A 23,631-nucleotide genomic window follows, 5' to 3' on the forward strand; every position below is an offset into this window, starting at 1 on the left:
GTAATACCATGTACAATTGAAATTCTCAAGATATATTTGAAAATTACTTGGAATTACAGTGAAATGGGGCAGTCATAGCACATGCAAAAACAACAAATACCACATTGGTGCATGAAAGTGAAAAAAATAATCATAATTTGATGGAACTGTACTTCCAATATTAAAAAGACAACTCAGGAAAATAGTTTTCTTTTAGACACAGTTTTTATCCCTTATAGGATGCTTGGTTTTACCAATGCATGGCACGTGGTTAACCTTTAAATGAGTTCCAGTGGCATTGTAAGGCCTGGGCTTCTGCTCCTGGTGGTGATACTTGATATCCTTGCAAATCCCTTCTCCTTTACTGCACAAGGCGTTGTTATCTATATTACCCCAAAAAGCGTGTTGTATAAACCCCCGGAAGTAGTAGACCATCCATGGCACTTTTGGCATGATTTCTCCAGCGTACTAAGGTTTGGGACATTCCAATCTTCATCTGGCATACAGCATGGATATACAGTAATGCAATTTAATCATGAAAATATGTAAACAATACACTTCGAAATGCAATATGTTTTTGTTTCTCCCGTGATGTGCTGGGTTTTCAGCACAACTCTCCACAGTGCTTGGCCGTTGATTTCAGAGCAGTTCCCGTACCAGACAGGAATGCAGCCAGTCAGGATGCTTTCTATGGTACAGCTGTAGAAGGACCTCCGGATGACTGAGGGGACTAATGCCCAACTTCCTCAGTCGCCCGAGGTGGAAGAGGAGCCGCTGTGGACGTGGAAGATGAACCGCAGCGCCTTAAATCTGGTGACCCTCTCTACTGCAGCTCCACCAATGGTGTTGGGGGTGTGACCTCAATCAGGTCTTAGTGACGTACAGGGAGAGGTTGTTATCCCAGCACCATCCTGCCAGGGCTTCAACCTCTCCCCTATGCCTCCAAATCACTGTTGGAAATCAGGCCTATCGCCATTGTGTCAGTTCATTCAAATTAAACAGTAAAATACCCTATACGGATAAGTGAACACCTCCCCTTAGCACTGGAATTGCAAACTTGCTGAGGTATAACCAATCACCTTCCAGGTCACAAATCAAGCTAACTATTTTGATAGGTTCAGAATATAAGATGTTGTTCACTGCTTAGTAGTGCAATTCAATGCAAAGAATCCACTATGGGGGGAAAGGTACTTTCAAAGATATGTGAGATAATGTTGTGGAAAGGCACAAGTCAGAATAGATATTTAACTATATACTTTTTTATCCCTTGGAACATATTAAGAAGTGGAAGGCGTATGGCACCAACCAGACCTTGCATACAGTAGATCAGGTTGTCCCTCCTAACTGGATGACCAGACAAGGAGGAGACTGATCAGAGAGGCTACCAAGAAACCAATGGCAACTTTGAAGGAGGTACAGGCCTTTATGGAAAAGACTGGTCAATGTGTGCATGTGACCACAATATCAAAAGCACTCCACAAATCGGGCCTCTATGGGAGGGTGGCAAGAAAAATAACACTCCTCAAAATAGGCTACATCAAGTCTCATTTGAGCTTTGCCAAAAAGCACATTGTAAATTCTGAGGCAAATGACAAGGGATTCTGGGGTCAGATGAGACAAGAAAATTGGCCTGAGCACAAAATTATGTCTAGTGAAAACCCAATGCATCTTCCCACCCAAAGAACACCATGACTACAGTAAAGCATGGCGGTGGCAGCATCCTGTTGTGGGAATGTTTTGCTTCAGCAGGGACAGTTGTCAGGATAGAAGGGAAAATGGACGGTGCAAAATACTGACAGATACTTGAGAATCTGCAGCCCTCTGGCAGGAAGTTGAAAATGCGAAGATGGTTCCCGTTTCAACATGACAATAACCCAAAGCACATCACCAAAGCAACCGTACAGTGGCTTAAGGACAAGAAGGTGAATGTCCTTGAGTGGTCTAGGCAGAGCCCTGACCTAACATACGACTAAACTAAAGAATCATATGTCATTATGAATCTTTTCTAATTTTTCTTTCAACTTTACAACTATGAGATCTTAGAAATTTTTAATAAGGCACATTATTGTAGTATTGGTAAAATACCTTATATATAATACATACAGTATCTTGAAAAATACATACAACAAAATACATACAGGATTTGTAATATTTATTTGTCAAGATGACATGCCTTAATGATCAAATATGCATTTCCATTGTAGTTTAGTTTATTTTTATCCACATTTCCGTGTTAAATCAGAAAAGCTGACTTTGTTTACTTTGTTCCCTGATCCCTACTCCATGTACCTACATTATTAGTAAATGACATAAACCAACATTAACCTTTTAACCAGAAAGAATGTGTCAGTGCAGTCCTGTGAAAAAGCTAATAGACCCCCTGGAAGGTATTTTTAACATAATTGGACACATGGATATCTATGCTAAATTCCAACCACATTCATTGATAAAAAAATCACTCCAAAAAATGTTTCTTTGAAATCATTTATTCAATTAAAATAAACAGAAATGCAGTTCTTTTATGTGGAACAAGTTATTTAATACACAAATCAGAATAATTAGCAACAAATCAAGTGCAAATGATATGAAACTCCTTAGAGAGTAATTTAAGAGGATCCAGTTTTCCATAAGGATTATAAACTTTGTTGGGTGTGTTGTAACACATCATGCCAACATCAAAAGACGAGGCCCTCAGAATAAAGATAATTGATACTCATGTGTCTTTTTTAGTTACTGCACAAATATTGCTTTGCTCGGAGTACCCCTGAAGTTAATTTCACTAGTAAACCTATGGTGTCATGAGGGTTTTCAAGTACCCCCTGTGGAGAGACCAAGCACTGTTCTAAGCAATTCCTAGTACACCATTCCACTGTCCCACGAATCATCTACAAATGGAGAAAACCTTTACTGTAGTCATGGTGTTCTTTGGTGTTCTTTGGGTGGGAAGATGCATTGGGTTTTCACTAGACATCATTTTGTGCTCAGGCCAATTTTCTTGTCTCATCTGACCCCAGAATCCCTTGTCATTTGCCTCAGAATTTACAATGTGCTTTTTGGCAAAGCTCAAATGAGACTTGATGTAGCCTATTTTGAGGAGTGTTATTTTTCTTGCCACCCTCCCATAGAGGCCCGATTTGTGGAGTGCTTTTGATATTGTGGTCACATGCACACATTGACCAGTCTTTTCCATAAAGGCCTGTACCTCCTTCAAAGTTGCCATTGGTTTCTTGGTAGCCTCTCTGATCAGTCTCCTCCTTGTCTGGTCATCCAGTTAGGAGGGACAACCTGATCTACTGTATGCAAGGTCTGGTTGGTGCCATACGCCTTCCACTTCTTAATATGTTCCAAGGGATAAAAAAGTATATAGTTAAATATCTATTCTGACTTGTGCCTTTCCACAACATTATCTCACATATCTTTGAAAGTACCTTTCCCCCCGTACCTGTCTGGTACGGGCAATCTATGTATGACATGTTGTCCCACCAAAATCTAGCCAGGAGCTGACTGGAAGTGGCTTGTAGGACTGCTCATAAACTACATAAACTTGGCCTACATGAGAGGTCAGTAATGAAAACTTCTCTGGTGATAAGGGAGGACTTTAAGCAGGCTGTACAGTCGAGAAAGCCCTCGAACATGACAGCAGTACAGTGAAAGAAACAATTGAGTGGACATAAATTCCTTTCAGTCGTTATAAGAAATGTTATAAGAAAAGTAAGAAATAAGAAATATAAGTATAAGAAATGGCTACATTAAGTTATTTAAGCAAAAAAGATTGGCATGATCAGCTTTTGAAGCTGGGGGTGTACTCAGATGTGAAGCATCAATTTGTGCATGGCATCCATGCCAGCCAATAAGAAGCCGACATGGACGCCTGTCACAGGCGTAATGTCAGATCTTGTCTAAAATCGAAACTATTTATAACTAGCTAAACTACGCTAACATAATCATGTAACACAAATATCAGATGCACCAATGTGAAAAGATATGCAAAACAATTATAAAGACTGCCATTATCATCCTTTAAAAAATTATTGAGTATAGTAATTGTTTCGCAGCAGCACGAGAAGTTTGAGCTAACGTTAGTAGGTCTACTAACAGTGACAATGACAGCAGCAGCATGTGTGCATTGTGAAGTGAGAAAGGGAGGAAAGACAGTAATTATTCAGGTCTGACAGCCGCTAGAAATGTGGCCTTGTAACTGCTGGTGCGAAATACAAATGTCTGTAGCCTAATGCAAGCTTCTGGTTATTATGTTACAATGAACAAATATAGAAAGGCAATATGCAATGATTTCTGCAATACCTGTCAACAGGATGGATTATCTTGGCAAAGCAGAAATGCCCACTTACAGGGATGTAAACAAATGTGTGTGCAACACTTGACAGAAATAATATTTTTGTGCTTGTGGAACTCTCTGAAATCTTATATCTGCTCATGAAACACGGTTTCAAGAACAGATGTTGTGTTTATGTTTTTGTTCAGTATAGATAAAACTCCTATACATAATTGGCAAATTATATTAAAAAGCAATATTCTTTGCCTACCTGTTTGATGTGGGTCATCACGTAGGGATATTAAGATTAGGTGTGGAGGAGGGCGATAGCTGGCACCCATGAAAGTGAAAACATAGCTCCAGCGCAGTGTGAACCCACTTTCCCCTACTTTTACACTATGAAATTGCATTTGTTTTGCAGTTTTTTTTCATGAATGAATGATTGCAAATAAAATTTGTCAGTGTCATTTGGTGAATTAGGTTACCTTTATCTGTCTCTACTGTTGACATTACAAATCCAAATGTAAAAATATGTAAAATTAAAGGCTGCTTTTCTGGGTGTGCATATACTTCTTCACATTAATGTATATGACTTTTAAACTAACTAATGACTATTTTACACAAGATGCGGACGGGTGTGAACAGCAGGCCAGTGAAGCAATTAAATCAGCCGTGGCCAGGGGCCACAGGTAAGAGATATGATTATTTAGCTGACCTAAACAAAGTGAAACCCAAAGCTGATTTAACAGCTGTGGCTTTATCTGCTGCGGCAGGTATATGGTGCAAATTACCTACATATAGTACAAAACCTACAGGTTTTGGCTAAGACCCTAGTGTCTTTAAATTCTAGAAAAGCCCCTGATGGGTTCTGGGCATGTGTGCATCACAGAGCCTAACTGTGAAAACCATAGCCCCGGAAAGACAATCACCTGTATGTACATTCATTTGGTTGTGTACAATTCAAAATTGTAGAATTGAACTGATGTCTGTGTCAACGGAAACAGGAATATTTTGAGTTAGATAAAGGATTCCCCTGTCAGGATCTGTATGTGTTTTCCACTAGCCTGGTGAAGCCCTACTGGAAGTGTTGTGTCCCTCATGGCTTTGAGGCTAGTTTATTGGAGGCTGCTGGAGGGCGAACATGATAGAGCATGAGGAAGTCCAGATGCGTGTGGAAGGGCAGGCTGACCACCTACCAATCCCTAAGCTGAGGATATTCAGACTGTTAAAAGGGCCAGAGATATTCATTATTCAATGTGTTACAGACGTAGGACATTACTTATACATTAGAGTTCTTAGCTTGTACTTTTCAGCATGGAACTTTCCATTATTTAGGGAGACAAGCACAGCGTGGAGAGATGCATATCGGTGGCTGACGATGTTTTAAAGATCATAAGAGCAAGTCCCTTTTATCTGGTCTAAATATTAATTATCCTTCCACCCTTATCTCAATTAAACTCCAAATAGAAAGTTAGAACAGATCTTAAACTTCCCCGAAGCACCTACAGTAACTTAGTTGCCATAAAGTTAAAAAGTTAGCACTACACCACACATTATGAGTGTACCCAAATGTTGCTGAGTCATATGCTCAGAGCTAACGTTTTAGATTTCAAAGAGAGATTATTTTAAAATCTGCAGCGGATGCTGTGGTCACCTTGGCCACAGCATCCGCCGCAGACTTTAAAGCTAAGGTTGGATGATAACATTCAGATTGTGCATGGTTGCTCTTTCTTTAGGTCAGAGCTAAAAGAACTACAGTTCTTTAGAAAGCCAGGAGTGTAGTGGAGGGTCTGTTGTGCTATCCAAACTCATGGCTTGCATCTGTTTGTGGTCTAACATTTTTGGCATGGAGGATATGTTTATCTCTAAAGGTACTTCATTACTCACCTTGACACTAAATGACTTCACAACAGTGGCCCGACCATTAATCTCACGCAGGAAGAGACGCATGCGCACTTGTGCCCACGCAGACACACACAAAAACGTAGATATATACAGTAAACACACACACACAGGCCTCGTTCAAATTTGCCAGTACAAACATTGTTCTTTAAGGATGCTTGAGAGGCACAGCAGTCCGTAAGTGATTACTACGCTCAGATTTAGAGTTTTTTTGCTACAGCTCAGCAGAAAAGTAGTCAGTAATGAACAGTATTTTTTATGGATTCAATTGGACAGGGTTTTAAAGTGATAAGAACAAGTATTGTCATCTTGTGGCATTCCATTTCATATCTTAGATGATGACATTTACTGTATGTCTGTGATAGGCTCTCAGAACGTATGACAGGTACTAATGTTTAAGGTGGAATTGGTCCGGAAGGGCCCCCGTCACCCATCAATCAATCCATAGCAACTGCAGCACAGCAGATCGACTGGGTCCTGGTTGGCTGAGAATTAAAACAATCATTGACAGACAAATGAGACACTGATCAGAACAATGTATTTAAGACACTTTTCCACTGCAGGATTTCGAAATGAGCCAGGGTTACTCCTCATAACTGTTGACGAAGTTGGTATTGGTATTTGTAGCATATTTGTCCCAGAGGGCACTCAAAAACTTCTAGACACTTAATGAAGAACATACATTACCAACATGCCTCTCTGCCTGGTTTGCCAACAGCCCCACCTTTGGTTTTGTGACTCTCCATTTGGGCACGCTGCCTGCCCTCCAGGACATTTACTTCACACAGTGCTGTAGAAAGGCCACAAAGGTCATCATGGACCTCGGCCACTATGCCATGGGTGGTTGGCTCTGCTATCATCTATCAGATGTTTCTGAGGCGTCATAACAGAGAGCAAGAAAAAATATTTTATGCCCAGAACAACACTGTTAAACTTACAGACGATTTGTCTTGTACTCTTGGAGGCCTTGTGCATAATAACAAAAAACGAACAATTAAGAACATTTACAGTGGATATAAAAAGTCTACACACCCTTGTTAAAATGCCAGGTGTTTGTGATGTAAAAGAATGAGACGAAGATAAATCATGTGCACAATTCAATTGAAAAAAAATGGGTGCATAAGTGTGCAGAATTAACGAATCACATTCAAACTCATGTTAAATACAAGTCATTACACACCTGCCCTCATTTAAAGTGACTCTGATTAATCACAAATAAGTTCAGCTGTTCTAGTAGGATTTTCCTGACATTTTCTTAGTTGCATCTCAGAGCAGAAGCCATGGTCCGCAGAGAGCTTCCAAAGCATCAGAGGGATCTCATTGTGGAAAGATATCAGTCAGGAGAAGGGTACAAAATAATTTCCTAAGAATTACATATACCACTGAACACAGTGAAAACAGTCATCATCAAGTGGAGAAAATATGGCACAACAGAGACATTACCAAGAACTGGACGTCCTTCCAAAATTGATGAAAAGACGAAAAGAAAACTGGTCAGGGAGGTTTCCAAGAGGCCTACAGCAACATTAAAGGAACTGCAAGAATTTCTGGCAAGTACTGGCTGTGTGCTACATGTGACAACAATCTCCCGTATTCTTCATATGAATGGGCTATGGGGTAGGGTGGCAAGACGGATGCCTTTTCTTACAAAGAAAAACATCCAAGCCCGGCTGAAGTTTGCAAAAACAAACATCAAGTGCCCCAAAAGCACGTGGGAAAATTTATTATGATCTGATGAAACCAATGTTTAACCTTTTGGCCATAATTCCAAAAGGTTATGTTTGGCGCAAAAACAACACTACACATCAACCAAAGAACACCATACCCACAGTGAAGCATGATTGTGGCAGCATCATGCTTTATGGCTGTTTTTCTTCAGCTGGAACCAGGGCCTTAGTCAGGGTGGAAGGAATTATTAACAGTTCCAAATACCAGGCAATTTTGGCACAAAACCTTCAGGCATCCATTAGAAAGATGAAGAGGAAGTTCAACTTTCAGCACGACAACGTCCCAAATCACACATCCAAATGCTCTAAGCTTGGCTTCACCAGAAGAAGATTGACGTTTTGGAATGGCCCAGACAGAGCCCAGACCTGAATCCAATTGAACATCTGTGGAGTGATCTGAAGAGGGCTCTGCACAGGAGATGTCCTCGCAATCTGATAGATTTGGAGCACTTTTGCAAAGAAGAATGGACAAATGTTGCCATGTCAAGATGTGCCATGCTAATAGACTCTTACCCAAATAGTCTGAGTGCTTTAATAAAATCAAACAGTGCTTCAAAAAAGTATTAGTTTAAGAGTGTGCACATTTATGCAACCAGGTTATTGTGAGTTTTTTATTTTTCTCCCTCAAAGATTTCAGTTTGTTTTTCAATTGAATTGTTCACGTTATACAGTAGGTCAAATTAAAGGTGGAAAATGTTCTGACATTTATCTTTGTCTCATTCTTTTACATCACAAGAACCTGGCATTTTAGAGGTGTGTAGACTTTTTATATCCACTGTATGGACACACAGTCACTTGTACTTGCACTGATTTAAACCTGCGTAGACACATACATTTACCTGATACATTTAGTCCACACGGCTGTGGTGAATATATATTTTAACACAATTTTTTACATTTTGTCTATGTCTGTATGGGTGACCTGCTATTCCTTTGCTGGATGCCATTCAAGGGAATGTTTGCATTTGAGATCACACGGCAAAAAAAATCCGATTTGGAATTTTGTTTATCACTTAGGCACACATAGTCTTTCCGATCAATAGAAAACATACCCCTTTTTTTTTTAAATGAAAACTCAAGATGATTTATGTTTGTTGGTTTTCGGTACACCATGAAAGTGTTATTTGGCTTGTTATTCACAGTGCAGTGATACAACATATGTGTATAACAGGAGTCAGTACCTTCATGTTGCTTGATTATCCAGGGAACAGAATGTGACAAGGCACTGGTCTTTTTCTACATGAATGCTGAAGAAAACAAGGACATGGGATTTAATAGAAACTTACATTGTCAAAATGTCAGCAGTGAATGCTTTTCAGTGGCGCTCTTCTATTGACAGGAAGCCTTGCTTTACAAAATGGCAACAAAGAGCACAAAACCTCATTAATTTTATTTCCTATTCGAAAAATGAAAGAGAAACAGTTGCATTAAAAAAAATGTTTTCTCTTTTCACAGACTCAGAAGTAATCTACCGGAATCGTGATGGCCACGTCATAAAGTTTAACATCCTCACCAATGAGACGGATATCGTATTGACAAACACAACGTTTGTAAGTGCAAACTCCATACCATCTGAAAATGCAAGCACATAAGGACACTGATAAACCCCCAATATAAACGTGTCACTCAAGGTGACATTTTCACGAACTGACATGTCCGCTAAATAGTGTTCTAAATCTCTGTCTCTCTTTTGTCTTTAAGGTCAATTTCAATGTTGCAAAGTATGCTGTTTCCCCAGACTTGAAATATGTGCTCTTTGCTTATGATGTTAAACCGGTAAGCAGATGTATTTTCTAACTTATTTTCTGGCTCTGCTATTGCAAACACTCACAGCCCTAATTATTAATAAAAAATAAATAGTATTTGTTTTTGCTTGTAATTGGACTGCTACAGAAGTCTCTTATGAAATACAACCATCACACTGGCACATCACATATCATTGCTTGATAATGGGATATGCATGTTGTTCGATTGCATTAAAACAATTCAAGCAAAATCCTTAAGCTGCAATAACATTCTGTGCATATTTCAGGCTTAGAATCCTTCCATTGCAATCATTTAGGTCAGGTCCAAACAATCACAGCACTAAAGCTGGTTCAAAACCCACTGTCAAGATGTTGTTGTATTGACATTGTGTTTGTTGTCTAATCAACATTCAATGTTGGTTGTGAGGAAAAATATGTCTTTCTTATGTAATTGAAAATATGTTTTTTCCCAGTTTGTTGAAAAGACATATCCTAGGTCTTTGTAGCCTTGTCATATTTTATATTTAAGGGATATAAATAATAAATTAATAGCATAATGGTTTGCGTGATGTAAATGTTGTTTTTCTTAGGTTGTCTAAATGAAGTTGTGTTCGAGGCAACCTGTCATAGCAACTGTGAGAAGCGGGATTGTAAGCACGTAGGACATTAATAAAGATTTTTTTAAATTAATAAACCCTTTAATAATAATGCAAATAGGCCTACCCTTAAGTGGAACGTGTCATGGTAACATTTACCGCCACTGTGTTTACCAAGACCCCTTTTTTAGGTTGTGTTTGTCATGGAGGGACTTCTGGCAGCAGCATACCCCCATTCAAACTCACCCTCTTTCAATTTAATTTACATTTCTGAACAAAATAAAACACACAATCTTCAATGACCTAGAAAATACATCTTTTCACTATGCTGGGAATGGAGTATTTTCAACTTTCACTTCCAACCAAAACTGAACGTTGATTCGATGATGGACACACTCAACCTTTCAATGTATCTTCAACAAAATGTTGCTCGGGAGGTTGGGTTGTTTTTGTGATGAGGGAGTCCTAATAAAGGTTTCAGATTCTTACTAAAATCCATGGGCAGGGTTTAGTGATTGATAAGAGAAAGGAGTTTAGGTAGGCTGTCCAAAAAAATTGCACCTTAGCCATATAACTATGTGGTAAGAAAAAAGAAGACATTTGCTTCAATGTAAAGTATTGAGTGTACATCTTGTATAACAGTGTAAATTTGCTGTGCCCTCAAAATAACACAACACACAGCCATTAATGCCTAAACCGCTGGGAACAAAAGTGAGTACACCGCTGAGTGAAAATGTCCAAATTGGGCCCAAAGTGCCAATATTTTCCAGCACTGCCTTAACTCTCTTGGGCATGGAGTTCACCAGAGCTTCACAGGGTGCCACTGGAGTCCTCTTCCACTCCTTCATGATGACATCACAGAGCTGGTGGATTTAGAGACCTCTACACGTGTACTCAACTTCTTTGGTCGACCATGGCGAGGCCTGTTCTGAGTTGTTTAAACCGCTGTTTGGTCTTGGCCACCGTGCTGCAACTCAGTTTCAGGGTCTTGGTAATCTTCTTATAACCTAGGCCATCTTTATGTAGAGCAACAATATTTTTTTGCAGATCCTCAGAGAGTTCTTTGCCATGAGGTGCCATGTTGAACTTACAGTGACCAGTATGAGGGAGTGTGAGAGAGATGACACCAAATTATATATACCAACATTCTATACCAACATTCAGCATACATACAGCTTTGTGGTGTAGTGGTTAAAGACCCATCCTCTCTCATGGAAGACCCAGGTTTGAATCCAGTGTGAGCAACAACATTTATGCGGACCGGCCAAACTAGGCTTGCCTGGTTCCTTTTCTTTTTGGAGCCTGCTGCTACTTTCCAGACAATTCTGTTCCAGCAATCCTGTTCCCAGCCAATCGCCTTCTGCAAGGTGGGCATTCCTTTTCACTTTATTTTGCAAGCTCACATTTTACCTGGAATATATATAGCATAAGTACGGGAGCGGAGTTCTCTTACTGTAAGAAACTATAATGGCAGCTAGAGACCAGGATGATAAACTGCCAATTCCTCCCTGGTCTACTACAGCATACACTACAAAAACTGCAAAGAGGTGAAAGAAGACATCCCCTTCAACCAGGAAACCTGAACTAACATTATCAACAATAACAATAACATTGTACTCTGACATTTGGGCACAGTGCCTTTAACCCCTAATATATATATACCGCTCCAGATTTTTTTTTAGAGACCACTGCACCTCTTTCTTTCCTTTCCAAAAGAGTCGAAAAGGAAGGTTTGAGTGAGGAACAGAAGGGTTAAAATTCAGATTAAAATGAATCTCTTAATTATTTCCGGAGCTGTATTTCTGGACCTACCTGTACATATACAGTATATATATATATAAGACGCATCTCTCATGATTCAACCTCACAAGCACTGGGGCCCGAGTTGGTGGCATTTATGCCCGACCACCATCCCTTACCACAACTCCCTAGTTGCTTGCAATTTTTAGCTGCTTGCATGTACCACTATCCATAACGGCTGTACTTACTGCGAAAAGCTCTACCATTGTTGTACCAAAATGTATCCAATAAGCATCTGTCAGTAGCAAACATTATACAAACAAATGTTTCAAAAGGATGAAGAAATTTCAAATATGATTTTATTGGCTATGTACATATTTCTCTCTCTGCAATGTTCTGTCTTTCTCTCAGAACATTCTTAGACAAACATAAAATTCTGTCTTGAAATGATTGTGCCTATATAAAAATATATTATTAATGGTACTATTATTAATGGTACTCCATGGAATAGTGACGAAATTCGGGGCAGAGTTGATTGCAATTGACAAGTCACGTTCATTCCTTAATATAGCAGACGACCTGCTTCTCCCATATTCGTAAGCTTTCCATCAGAACCTTTAGATGTAAAATATGATATGCAAATTGGACCCTGTACTGTGGAAGGGATCAACTATGAGGATTACCGACACAGAGATTAATCTTAACTTATTTGCATATTTCACTTAATACAAGGCACTAAATTCCGTGAGGGCAAAGTTAAGGTATGCAATTGTTGTAAGATGAATTTTGCAAATGAAGTTGTAGGACCTATGTTGCTTTCCTGAAGAAATTATTGAAAATTATTTCATATACAATGAAAGTGCCTTTAGTGTTATTGTGTATAAAGGCAGGTTCTACAGGTTCTTTTTTTCTTCTTTTTTTTTACTGATTGGCCTATTTCTCATCCAAAAGATTGGGAAACAATTATTCATTTCAAGGTGATTTTGTAACCTTTTTTTTTTTTTGTTTACTTTCATTTTCCATTTTCCCACAGTGTACTGTGCTTACATGTACCTTTTGATTCGAACAGAGTTGCTTTTGAGTTTCAAAATATTTTGTCATAGCGAATGTCCATATGACAAGACGATGATTCTGGATGAATTAGACTATATCTATATCATATATGTGTCTGACCGGAAAAAAATTGCCATGACCAGTGAGTTTGTATACTGTTTCATTTATGCATTCATATTTTATACATGTATTAGTGACATCTGTCTCGTTAGGGCACCCTATCTCTGGTAAAAAGACAGCAAATGACACGTTCTGGTGGACACCGTAAAAATAGTTTGTGTACATTGATTCTCCCCATCCTTTTCACCAGTGTAGAGGGGAGATGTTGACAAAGTCTGTTGATTAAGGAAATATCTGGTAGTCTCACCTAGCACTAGGATTACGTACCTTTATCTCATTACTGAATGCGATTAAGCTTGATAAATGTCTTTAATCTCTGTGCTGCCTGTATGTTCGTCAATTGGGATAATAGGCTCTTTTTTCTTTGCTGCTGAATGTCTTGTAATTCTCTTCCATGTTTTAAACACTTCAGTCCAGTCCATGTGGATCCAAGGTGTTTTATTTGCAATGAGAATTACTAAATAGCTTCCAGCTCATCAGGTTTGAGTGGGTTGTGTACCTTACCAAAAAGGTGTATGACTAGGATTCAGAATTGATATTTACCCATGAAGGATTATAATTAAGTCCATTGTTTACTGGACATGACATTATGGGGTAACAGGTAGCTAAGCCGTTGGAGTGTTGATTTAGTAACCAATATATTCTAGTTGAAATCCATACGCTAACAAGGTGGAAAGAGCGTCTCCAAACTGTAATTTCTCCAGGGTCTTTGCAAATAATATCTCTGTTTTCGGGCATTTATTGTTTCTATGTAAACAATAAATGTACATTTCACACCTGCACACATGGACTTGAGAGAAACATGACAATTATAAGCCCTGTTTGGCACGTGTGCCACAACAATCATTCAGTAGTTCTGTGAGGAACCTTTCATGACAAATCTCGATTTAATACAAAATGATTATTTTGTGTTTCACATTGTTAAATTACAAATAGCCTATTTCACTGTGATTGCTTTTCTGACATCCTGACAAAAGGAGTAGATAAAGAATTCCTTTCCTTGACCTCCTGGTTTGCTAGGAAAAAACAATTTGAATCAAATACATCTTGATGATGGATAAATCATCCGGTAATATTGATGAAGTAGCCTTTATCTCCAGAAACTCGCCACCTTCAAATGAACTGAGGCTGAATACACCCTGGCCTTGCCTATCCCCAAAACACTGATTACCGAACAAATAAGGTCGGTGTGAATCACAGATGTAATGCAAAAGTAGAGGAAGGAGCTATCTCATCAGGATCATACGGGGGTCACTGAAACCCGAACAGCCCAATGTTGTGTGATTTAGCCAGCCAAAAGAAGCACCTGGGGCCCTAAGCACTGTTATCACCATACCTGCCTATATTACTTCCCTTTCTAAATGGGTCTAGATTGGGTGGACCTCTGAGACTGGGGGCGTCACAGCACTGGCACCTTCAAGGTCCTTCCATTATAGTCAATCTGAAGGGACTCAGAATTGCTATGGTTACTGAGTGATTCTTTTCTAAACCCATACCACAAAAGACCATGTTATTAGGATTTCACTGACATTTGTGTATGAATGCGAAATTAAGAAATAATGTTTTAAAGTTGGCTTATTAGTGATATTTTGTCCGGTCTTCACAAAGCAAAAATTTTTTAAATTAGTCTTTAATGCTTGTTTTGTTATTTGTTGTGTTTTTTTGATTTAAAACACTGTTTGTTTTATGTTATTAATGTTTATATTTGGAATATTTTCCAATATCGTTTAACATAATATAATTCATGGGCATTTCAATGTTGACAAGGATCTCTGCTACTGTCTAAAACCTTATAAAAAATTATTTGTTGTACTCTACTTCAACTCTACTAAGTTGAATCTAATCTAATTGCCTATGAAATTACAATGGAATAAGCAATTTTACACATACTGTGTCAGAAGACATAGACTGTTACTGTTTTTACTATTTTCTGCACTTCAATACATTGTTCCATTAGCTGGTCTAGTGAACTCTTCTCTGAGGCAGTACTGAAGAGTCCCTAAAGCAGTCTGAAGCAGTCTACATATTTAATCATGTGTTTTAATCTAAGGGCCCAAGCTCCCAGGCACGCGCCACACACCACCAGAGATTAGGGTTTATCCGGGCAATATTCAGAACCATGATTCTTGACAACTCTCCCATAAATCAGGAGATTTTTTTTCTTCATAATTTCATTATATCTGATTTGAATACATAATATTAGGGAGGGAGGTAAACAGGGAGTGCACAGTCACCTTGACTTTGGAAGAGGAGGATGGGTGAGAATAATGGGCCGGTATATGGCAAATCTAATCATTAGATGTTATTTGGAATGGAGGAACTGGGCAATGAAAATCGTCAACCTGGGCTTTTCATTGGTTTGGGCAGAGGCTGTCCCCTCTGTGTGCTTTTACATGGAAGATTTCGCATTGTTATTAATCATGTTTTAAAACATCTATGCCGCCAGCCCAAGCAGACCACTTGTTTTCATCATTGAGCTGCAGCCCGCATCTGATTGCAGTACAAAATGTCAACCGTTTTTTTATTTATTAATATCACTACAAAAGTAATTGTGGCCATGTGTGCTTCTGAACTCATGGAGAGATAAGTATCCTCCAACTGTGCACTTAATGTTGAGTCATGAGACTAGGACATTTTACCAAAGATTTTGATGAGGAGGAAAGTCCACCCCTGTGGCCAAGATATCTGCACGTAGGCTCTTACAATGAATAATTCAGCACTTTTTCAGATGCGCAAAGTTGTTTTTGACAAGCCGTTTTAACTTCAATGCCAAAGATCAATGTGTGTTTGGAAGTAAAACTCCAATGGGTGGGATTCAATAGGGTTCGAATGAAAGTCACAGTGTTCACTGCTCTTCTTTTAAACAATAGTTAGCCTTCCCAGGGAACAAGTCTGAAATTCTGCTGTTGATAGTTAACCAAAGCTCATTACTTCTGGATTCATGCTTAGCTTCCAATTAAGATGGCATCTAAACATTCTGGCCTTCCTAGCCAAGCCAAGGATGTGTTTTCACAGAGCTTTAACCCTGACCCGCATCTCTGTCACTTGGCGGCGTATAGCCACAGAGCCAAGACATTTGTCAAACCCTCCCCTCACTCAGTGAGATCAGTCATCGTGGCTTGTCAACACTATTTCTGTTGTGAGTAGCGATCGCTCATCAATCTTGCCACTATCACTGCCCCCGCCGCCATTGTCGTTGCCACCTCCCTCGAGCCCTTCTGCTGTCCTCGGGAGTTATGCATAATTCACTGAGGCAAAGTGTGCCCCTTTCCCTGTGAGAAAGCCATTTTTAATTGGAGCGATCCATCCTCTGCTATAGCATCCCTGCTTTTAGGCTCCCGTCTACTCAAACAGATATATCAAACACAAGTCTGAAACAGCAGCCATTCTATTGCCCTTTTTTCCCACTTTGTCTGTTTTTTCTCTTTTTTACTGTTTTCTCTTCTTATATTCTCTGTCACCTCACAGTGTGTAATGCAACTGCCATTCTAGCCAGAGAACATCAAACGAGGGCTATTTTGGTTGACATGAACTGTTTGCCACCAACACATTTTTCTTTATAATTGATTACTATAATGAGACAGGATGCTCTGGAAAATACAATAACTACAAATCTTTTACACTTTTACAAAACATTTGTTTACGAGCAGATAATGAGAATGAATCCATGGTGTTTCTCAAACTTGGATGCTGCTATTGGATGCATTAGACTTAGATGCTTCCATTGGATGCATTAGCGTTAGATGCTTCTATTGGATGCATTAGACTTAGATGCTTCTATTGGATGCATTAGACTTAGATGCTTCCATTGGATGCATTAGACTTAGATGCTTCCATTGAATGCATTAGACCTGGATGCTGCCATATGATGCATTAGACTTACATGCTTCCATTGGATGCATTAGACTTGGATGCTGCCATTGGATGCATTAGATTTAGATGCTTCCATTGGATGCATTAGACTTGGATGCTGCCATTGGATGCATAATGGACATTCAATTTGACATGAAACTTTGTTTCAACTGTTTTGTGATATAATCATGCATGCTTTTGCAGAATATTTCATGCCTCGTCTCATTAGCCTGCTTGTGCATACACACAGGTCCCTAGAAGTCACTTATTGTCCCTCTTTTGAACTGATGAAGAACACTTCAGTTATATTTACATATATTTATAATGTTCTTGATAATCTTTGCTTTATATAGGATATGTTCAGTCATATCACATCATAAGCTTGATTTCATCATATGTGCTGTCGCAGTCCACAAATCGATTTAAAGTTGCATTTAGGTAAAATTAGGAACTTAAATACTATTTGTGGAATGTTGTACATTTTTTATTTCACTTTTTGGGTAAAATTGTTAGCAGGTTCAGTGATCAGATTGTAGCTCAAACAGTTAGATTTTTAACAAAAAGGGGGTAATGAAAGTGTCATGTTTGAGACTCTTTTGCAATTGATTACAGTCACCGGCAGCAGATAACTGATAAGAATGATGGCCAAAGGATGTGTGAGGTATCCACCAGAGCACAGTGTTGTTCTATTGGATAGGTGGATAATGAAGAACGAACTGAGGTAAAGCCAGGATTTGCCTAAGACAGACTTCTAGATAAGCTTGTATCAGTTAGTCTGGTGTTGTGTATGCAGTGAGCCACAGTTTACCAGTGTGTGAACATTACAGTGCTGAGTGTTGTAATGGTGACAAAATGGATAGTGTTGTGGTAAACAACATCACATTTACTGAGGTAAATATTAGTGGCAAGCCTGTAAATTATATCACCAAAAATGAAAGCAGGGCAGGCAGGTAGAGGAACAATTCTGATTGAAGAGCATGCATTTTGTTTTGCTGGATAGGTTGGAGATTAAGAAATATGTGTTGTATGTGACTGAAGCTGTGTTGAAGGGTGGTCAGCACAGAGTTCAATCTGGGGCCAGATCTAATACAACTATAGATTCCAACAGCCATTGGTTTAGTTAATAGGTCCTAAAATTTTACACATTGTACAGTAATACTTAATGTGTTGTTGGTAAGCTGAAATCAGCCCTATTACTTTCTTGAGTGGATTTGATGGGTGAAGACAGGTTTGTGTCAACAATGACACATGGCCCATTGTTTGCCTTAGCCAAAACCATAGTGGCAAAGAAAGCTTTAGAATGTTGGAAAACACACTGACTTGTGTTTTTCTTGAAACTATCATGCTATTTTACAGGGTTTAAATTGTATTACACCTATTCCTCTAAGGATATACAATAAATTATTATTATTAAGAAATTATTTCCATTAGCATTAAATCCAACTTTAAATTGAAGAGTGCTTTTTAGAAGCATTTATAAATTGTGTTCATTTGAGGATTCACAAGGTATTCATAACATTTTATTGTAATGCCAGGATAGTGGTTTTCATTCCCAGGACCTCTTAATTGTATGCTTTATTGGATATGGCATTTTAGTACACATGAAATATACTCTGAATTAATTTCCTTTATTTTGAATATATTAGAAATCAATGTGTTAAGTGGAAATACAATTATTACTGAATACTGAAATATGAGACAAGTGGGTCCATTTTAACAAGTATACATATTACTATTTAGATAGTACTACTGTTTTAATAGTTTTTAGTGTACTGAAGTACAACATGCATGGTTCCAAAATAATACACTTATCCAAAAGTATACAAAGAAGTGTTTTTTAGCTTAGGACATTACGAAAAAACATTCCTTCACCTCAAATGGGGCCCGCTGATGTGGTTCTGAACACAAAAGCACATTTGTTATTTTGAAATGAAATTAAAAAAGTTGAGAAAAGCAATAAATAAATACATACATTTTGTAAAAGGCCGTACAAATAATATTTTTTAAGCATAATTTCACTGAAATGTGTCATCCTGCAGCTTAATATTTTGTATGAAGACTAGTGGGGTCATCCTAGAAATGTTTTTAGTAATATTAAATATTCAAACAATAAGGCAAAAAAGGGTGTGGTATATTTGGCCAATATACCATGGCTAAAAGCTGTTATTAGGCACTATACATTTGCAGATTGCATGGATACAGCAATAGCTGTAATAAATTAGACCCTACAACACCAGAATGATCCAAAATGTATTTTACTTAAAAATAAAGCATTTCAGGGATTTGTGGCATATGGCCAACATACGGTACGTACTGTAACACTCTGGCACTCTGCATTTCTCTGTGCATAACAATATCCTTTAGCCAGGGTATCTTGGCCATATTCCTCAAATCTTGAGGTGCCCTATAGTTAAAATATTTTATTTGGCATACAATATTTTCCAAAGCACTATTCAATCGGGAATGTATGCATCGCACTGGGTGGTCCCGGGAGTAAAACCCACTCAACTAGCAATGCCTGACAATGCAATAAATATGTTTTGAGTTTTACTTGTAGATGATCAATAAAACTTTTATCAAACAGTCCTTATTCCAGCCTATATAAAGCACTGATTTATGTGATATTCAACAAAGCAAATTATGTCACATTTGACAGTGGTGTGAATGCAATCTAGTTATGCTATGTTAATGAACCATTTATAAAGCATGTTGTTTTAAATGCTTTGTAAGTCCTTTATGTAATGCTTATGAAGGCATTGTGAAGGCTTTATGAAGAATTTATAAGCTCAACATCATTTAAACCAGGACGAAAATATTTAGCTAAATTGCTGCCCATAGCTAGCAGGTTGGTGACATACTGTAGGTGAAGCATGCCGGATTATCATCTCTTGACTTTGCACCAGTAGCCATGCAAGCACAAGTAGCAATTAAACTGTTGGCTGTTTTATATAGCTAGGAAATATCTCATATGTACTTTAATACATACAAGATATATTCAAGTTGTAATTAATCAAAGGAAAACATATTTTAAGGAGATATTAAGCTAGTTTTCAGCTTCATCTAAATTGGTTATTAAACAAATACCTATGAAAATAGCCAGCTTTGTTTTCTGTTGTTTGAAAGCACACTAACATTATAATACTACTACCAAAGCTACCCCTTTTGGCCGTTCAATCCATCCCAACCGTAATATAAATGATTGGCTTGTTTTGGGACTTTGACTAAAAGTTTTTTAAGCTGGTGAAAGATTACACTCTTTCCTTGTCTCAAGCTAACTGACACACAGCTAGGTAGCACACAGGACAGTTGCACACTTTCAGTTTCACCACCCTTATATATTATAAATATATTATATAAATACTGCTGAACAGGATGTATTATTTAAAGTTAAAAAAAGATTTATTTCCATGCACACGTTGACATCATAATCACCCAGAAATAACCAAATTTGCAACATTTCACCCCATTGAAATAGAATATGTCAGAGAATATTTCTTGGTATGCATTTGAAATGTAGAGAGCTTGTGATCATTACGTTGCCCTGCAACATTCAGGCAGAGGCCCGTTTATGCTCCAAAAGCTATTATCATGTCAGCAAAGCTTCTCTAGGGGAATCCAGACAGATTTACCCACAGCCCAGTCAGAAACATTTGGATGCTGTCCTCTTTCTCTCCCCTCCCATTTTTCTGTCTTTCATACACCCGGCTTTCAGACCCAAAGTCATGAGGGGTTCCATGATCGGTTTCTCAGATGGAATTAACATGTCTCATCTTCCAGCTGTCACCCATGCAAATTGCGTTGTCCACAGAATCTATCTTTGAAAACAGCAAGCACTCTATTCTGTCCAGTGCCTTTCTCTGCCAATTTTTATGATGTTGTTATCAACCAAGGTGCCTCCATCAGTAATCTTCTTCCTTCCTCTCTTTTGTTGCAGGTTTACCGGCATTCATACATGGCCTCATATAGCATTTACAACATCCACACAAGGCACGTTTCCTTTGCTTCTTTGCCATAAAGTTTGTTGGGGCCTTCACGTGGCCTTGTCTCACATCTGTCTTGCCTTAGGCATACAAAATTACTTCATTTGAACTAATAGTACTGGTGTGGTGTTTAAAACATTATATTTGTTAGAAAAATGTATGCAGTAATAAACATATCAAGTCCTTGGGACTAAAAGATTCAATGTGGGCAGAGGATAGTTCTGGGACGTTCAGTATAAAGAATTTCCCGTCCTGGATCTCTTGTAGTAATTTCTTTTTTTATAACCGAACAATGAGTGTACTTTTATAATATGAAGTGTAGTATAAAAATCCCAAATCCTGAGATTGGTTCAATCTACAGTTCACTAAAATCTGAAATATACTAAAGCATCACTGAAATGCTAAAGCAGTAACTCTGGCTTAAAATAAACAGACATTCTGTTGGCTTCTGAGACCCACAGTTGGTAAACGATTTGCTATTCGTCAATAAGATGTGGTAAGTTTGTCATTTTTGTTAAATCCATTTCCATGGATGTTTTTGTATTGCTGTAGTACAAGACAAAAAACATAAATTCCTCCCTAAGGCACCTGCATTTATTTGGAGCAAATGTGAACAGGAACCTTTGACTGGATCAACCAAGTTTTAAATTCAGATTGTATGAATTTGAGATAATGAGTGTACTTCAGGTCCTACATTTCAGAAGTGTTTTGTGGGGACTCAATAAGTACATCACTTTACATACAGTTACTGTATTTATTCACACCTCAGATTTGTGTGATTGGATTGCAGAATAGTATAGCACCAAGTTCAAAGGGGTTCATGCATATCAAACTTTCAGGCTTTTACATTTCTTCTTTTTTATTCACTTGACCAATAGTGAAAGGTCACTTAAAAGTTTATGTGAATAAAACTTTTTTCTCCTTCTGGTCCTACCATCTCGAAAATATAAACATACCCTCATCCATACTGAGAATGTGTTAGTTGAGTGTGTCCCCAATTCTGATTAACAGCTGAAAATACCACTCTCTAATTCAAGCAGCAAATTTATATTCCTGAGAATCCTACATGAGTATTATGTGCTTGTATTTAAAGCATACTACACTTTCCACATTTTTACCTAGCGCAAAAGCCCACTATTTACAACTTCATGGGACTACAGAGTGGTCTAATCTTATTTCTATCGGTGGATGCACAACTAAAATGACAAATAAATTACATATGACAAATATTAGTCATATTTACTGGGATAAAACAGTGTTGTGACATGGGCTTTTATGGGTCCTTGTTGCATTTCTATTGTATAGGTCCTCAAGCAATTCCACATTTTGGGGAAATCCCGGAAGTGGGGTATGGAAGCATTCTTGCCCCATCAAAACCAGTGCAGCCAGGCCTGAATTCACGCATCAATGTTTCCCTTACTTTGCATGTTCTTTGTATTTTTACTGGACTATATCATTCACATCGTAGTCACAAGTCAATTCCATTACACTCAAAACTTACTTAACTTCCAATTAGCAGCCTTGGGTATACTTTGTAGGGGTTCCAACAGTAGCTTTTGAGGGATTTTTACATTTTGTACTCCAATAAAGGAGCCTCCAATGTGTAAGAATCAATCCTGAAGAGAAAGGTGCTTTTTAGGTTTTACTTTTTATTTTCTGCCGTATTTCAGGGAGGTATGGGAGCTGGACCCTCCAGAAGTGCTGAACTCTGTTCTGCAGTACGCGGCATGGGGAGTTCAGGGCCAACAACTGGTAAGTTGCCATATCACACATATTACCACTTAATATATTTAGTGAGATATTTCTTTCTGTGCTCATAAGTAGGAGCAGATTATCACAACCCTAAACAGTCATAGTGCTAAAGAGTAACTATATGTTGTCAAGTTTCCTCCAAATATTACCTGTACATTTCTAAGAGCATCAGCTATGGTATTGGGTTGATAGTTGCTTGAACCAAATTGCCAAATTGGTACAACGACCTGGCTTAGGCTTGCATCTATTATGACATGTACGTACTTTTCGGGTACAGCTTGAAAAGGAGTTGCTCAAACAAGTAATGCTCTTAGATATTTGGCATAAGATGAGGAGTTGTTTGAATGTCCTGGATAATGTTTATATATACAGTTAAGCCCAAAATTCATATATTCATACCCATGCCAAATTTTGAGCTATAGTGAATTTGTTTTCACGTCCAGCTGGGAATGACATAAACAATTGACAAAACATGGTAAGACATTTTGCTGGAGATACAAATGAATGACGTAACTATTTCTGTTTTTTTTTTATTTCTACGAAAAATGCCATGTCCAACATAATTCATACCCCTTGAAATTGTTGCAAATGTTGTTGCAAAAAAATATAAGGTTCTATACCATTTAAAATGGTCTTGTAATTTCCACCATGAGAGAGCATTCTAATCCCCTATAAATTGAGAACAGCTGAACAGCAGTAATTCTCTAGTCAGTTACTAGTCAACTGCTAAAAACAGAAATAGTTACATTATTCATTTTTATCTCCAGCACAATTTCTGACCATGTTTTGTCACTTGTTTAAGTAATTTCCAGCCAGAAGAAACCTATTGGTCAAATAAAATTGGTCAAAATTACAGAATCATCCATATATATATATATATATATATATATATATATATATATATATAGATGA

General features: G+C 38.1%; 1 protein-coding gene across 2 annotated transcripts in view; it reads left to right on the top strand.

The window, feature by feature from the left end:
• The window catches only part of LOC105016100 (inactive dipeptidyl peptidase 10), a 273,698-nt gene that overhangs the window by 210,139 nt on the left and 39,928 nt on the right, over nucleotides 1-23,631 (top strand). For both annotated transcript variants that reach the window (XM_020055120.3, XM_010879696.5), the window contains exons 4-7: nucleotides 9,337-9,431; nucleotides 9,583-9,657; nucleotides 20,922-20,974; nucleotides 22,638-22,719. In XM_020055120.3, coding sequence (XP_019910679.1) covers nucleotides 9,337-9,431; nucleotides 9,583-9,657; nucleotides 20,922-20,974; nucleotides 22,638-22,719 — 305 coding nt within the window. The remainder of the gene's footprint in view (nucleotides 1-9,336; nucleotides 9,432-9,582; nucleotides 9,658-20,921; nucleotides 20,975-22,637; nucleotides 22,720-23,631) is intronic.

This window comes from Esox lucius, chromosome 16, assembly GCF_011004845.1.
Source record: "Esox lucius isolate fEsoLuc1 chromosome 16, fEsoLuc1.pri, whole genome shotgun sequence".
Taxonomy (NCBI): Eukaryota; Metazoa; Chordata; class Actinopteri; order Esociformes; family Esocidae; genus Esox; species Esox lucius.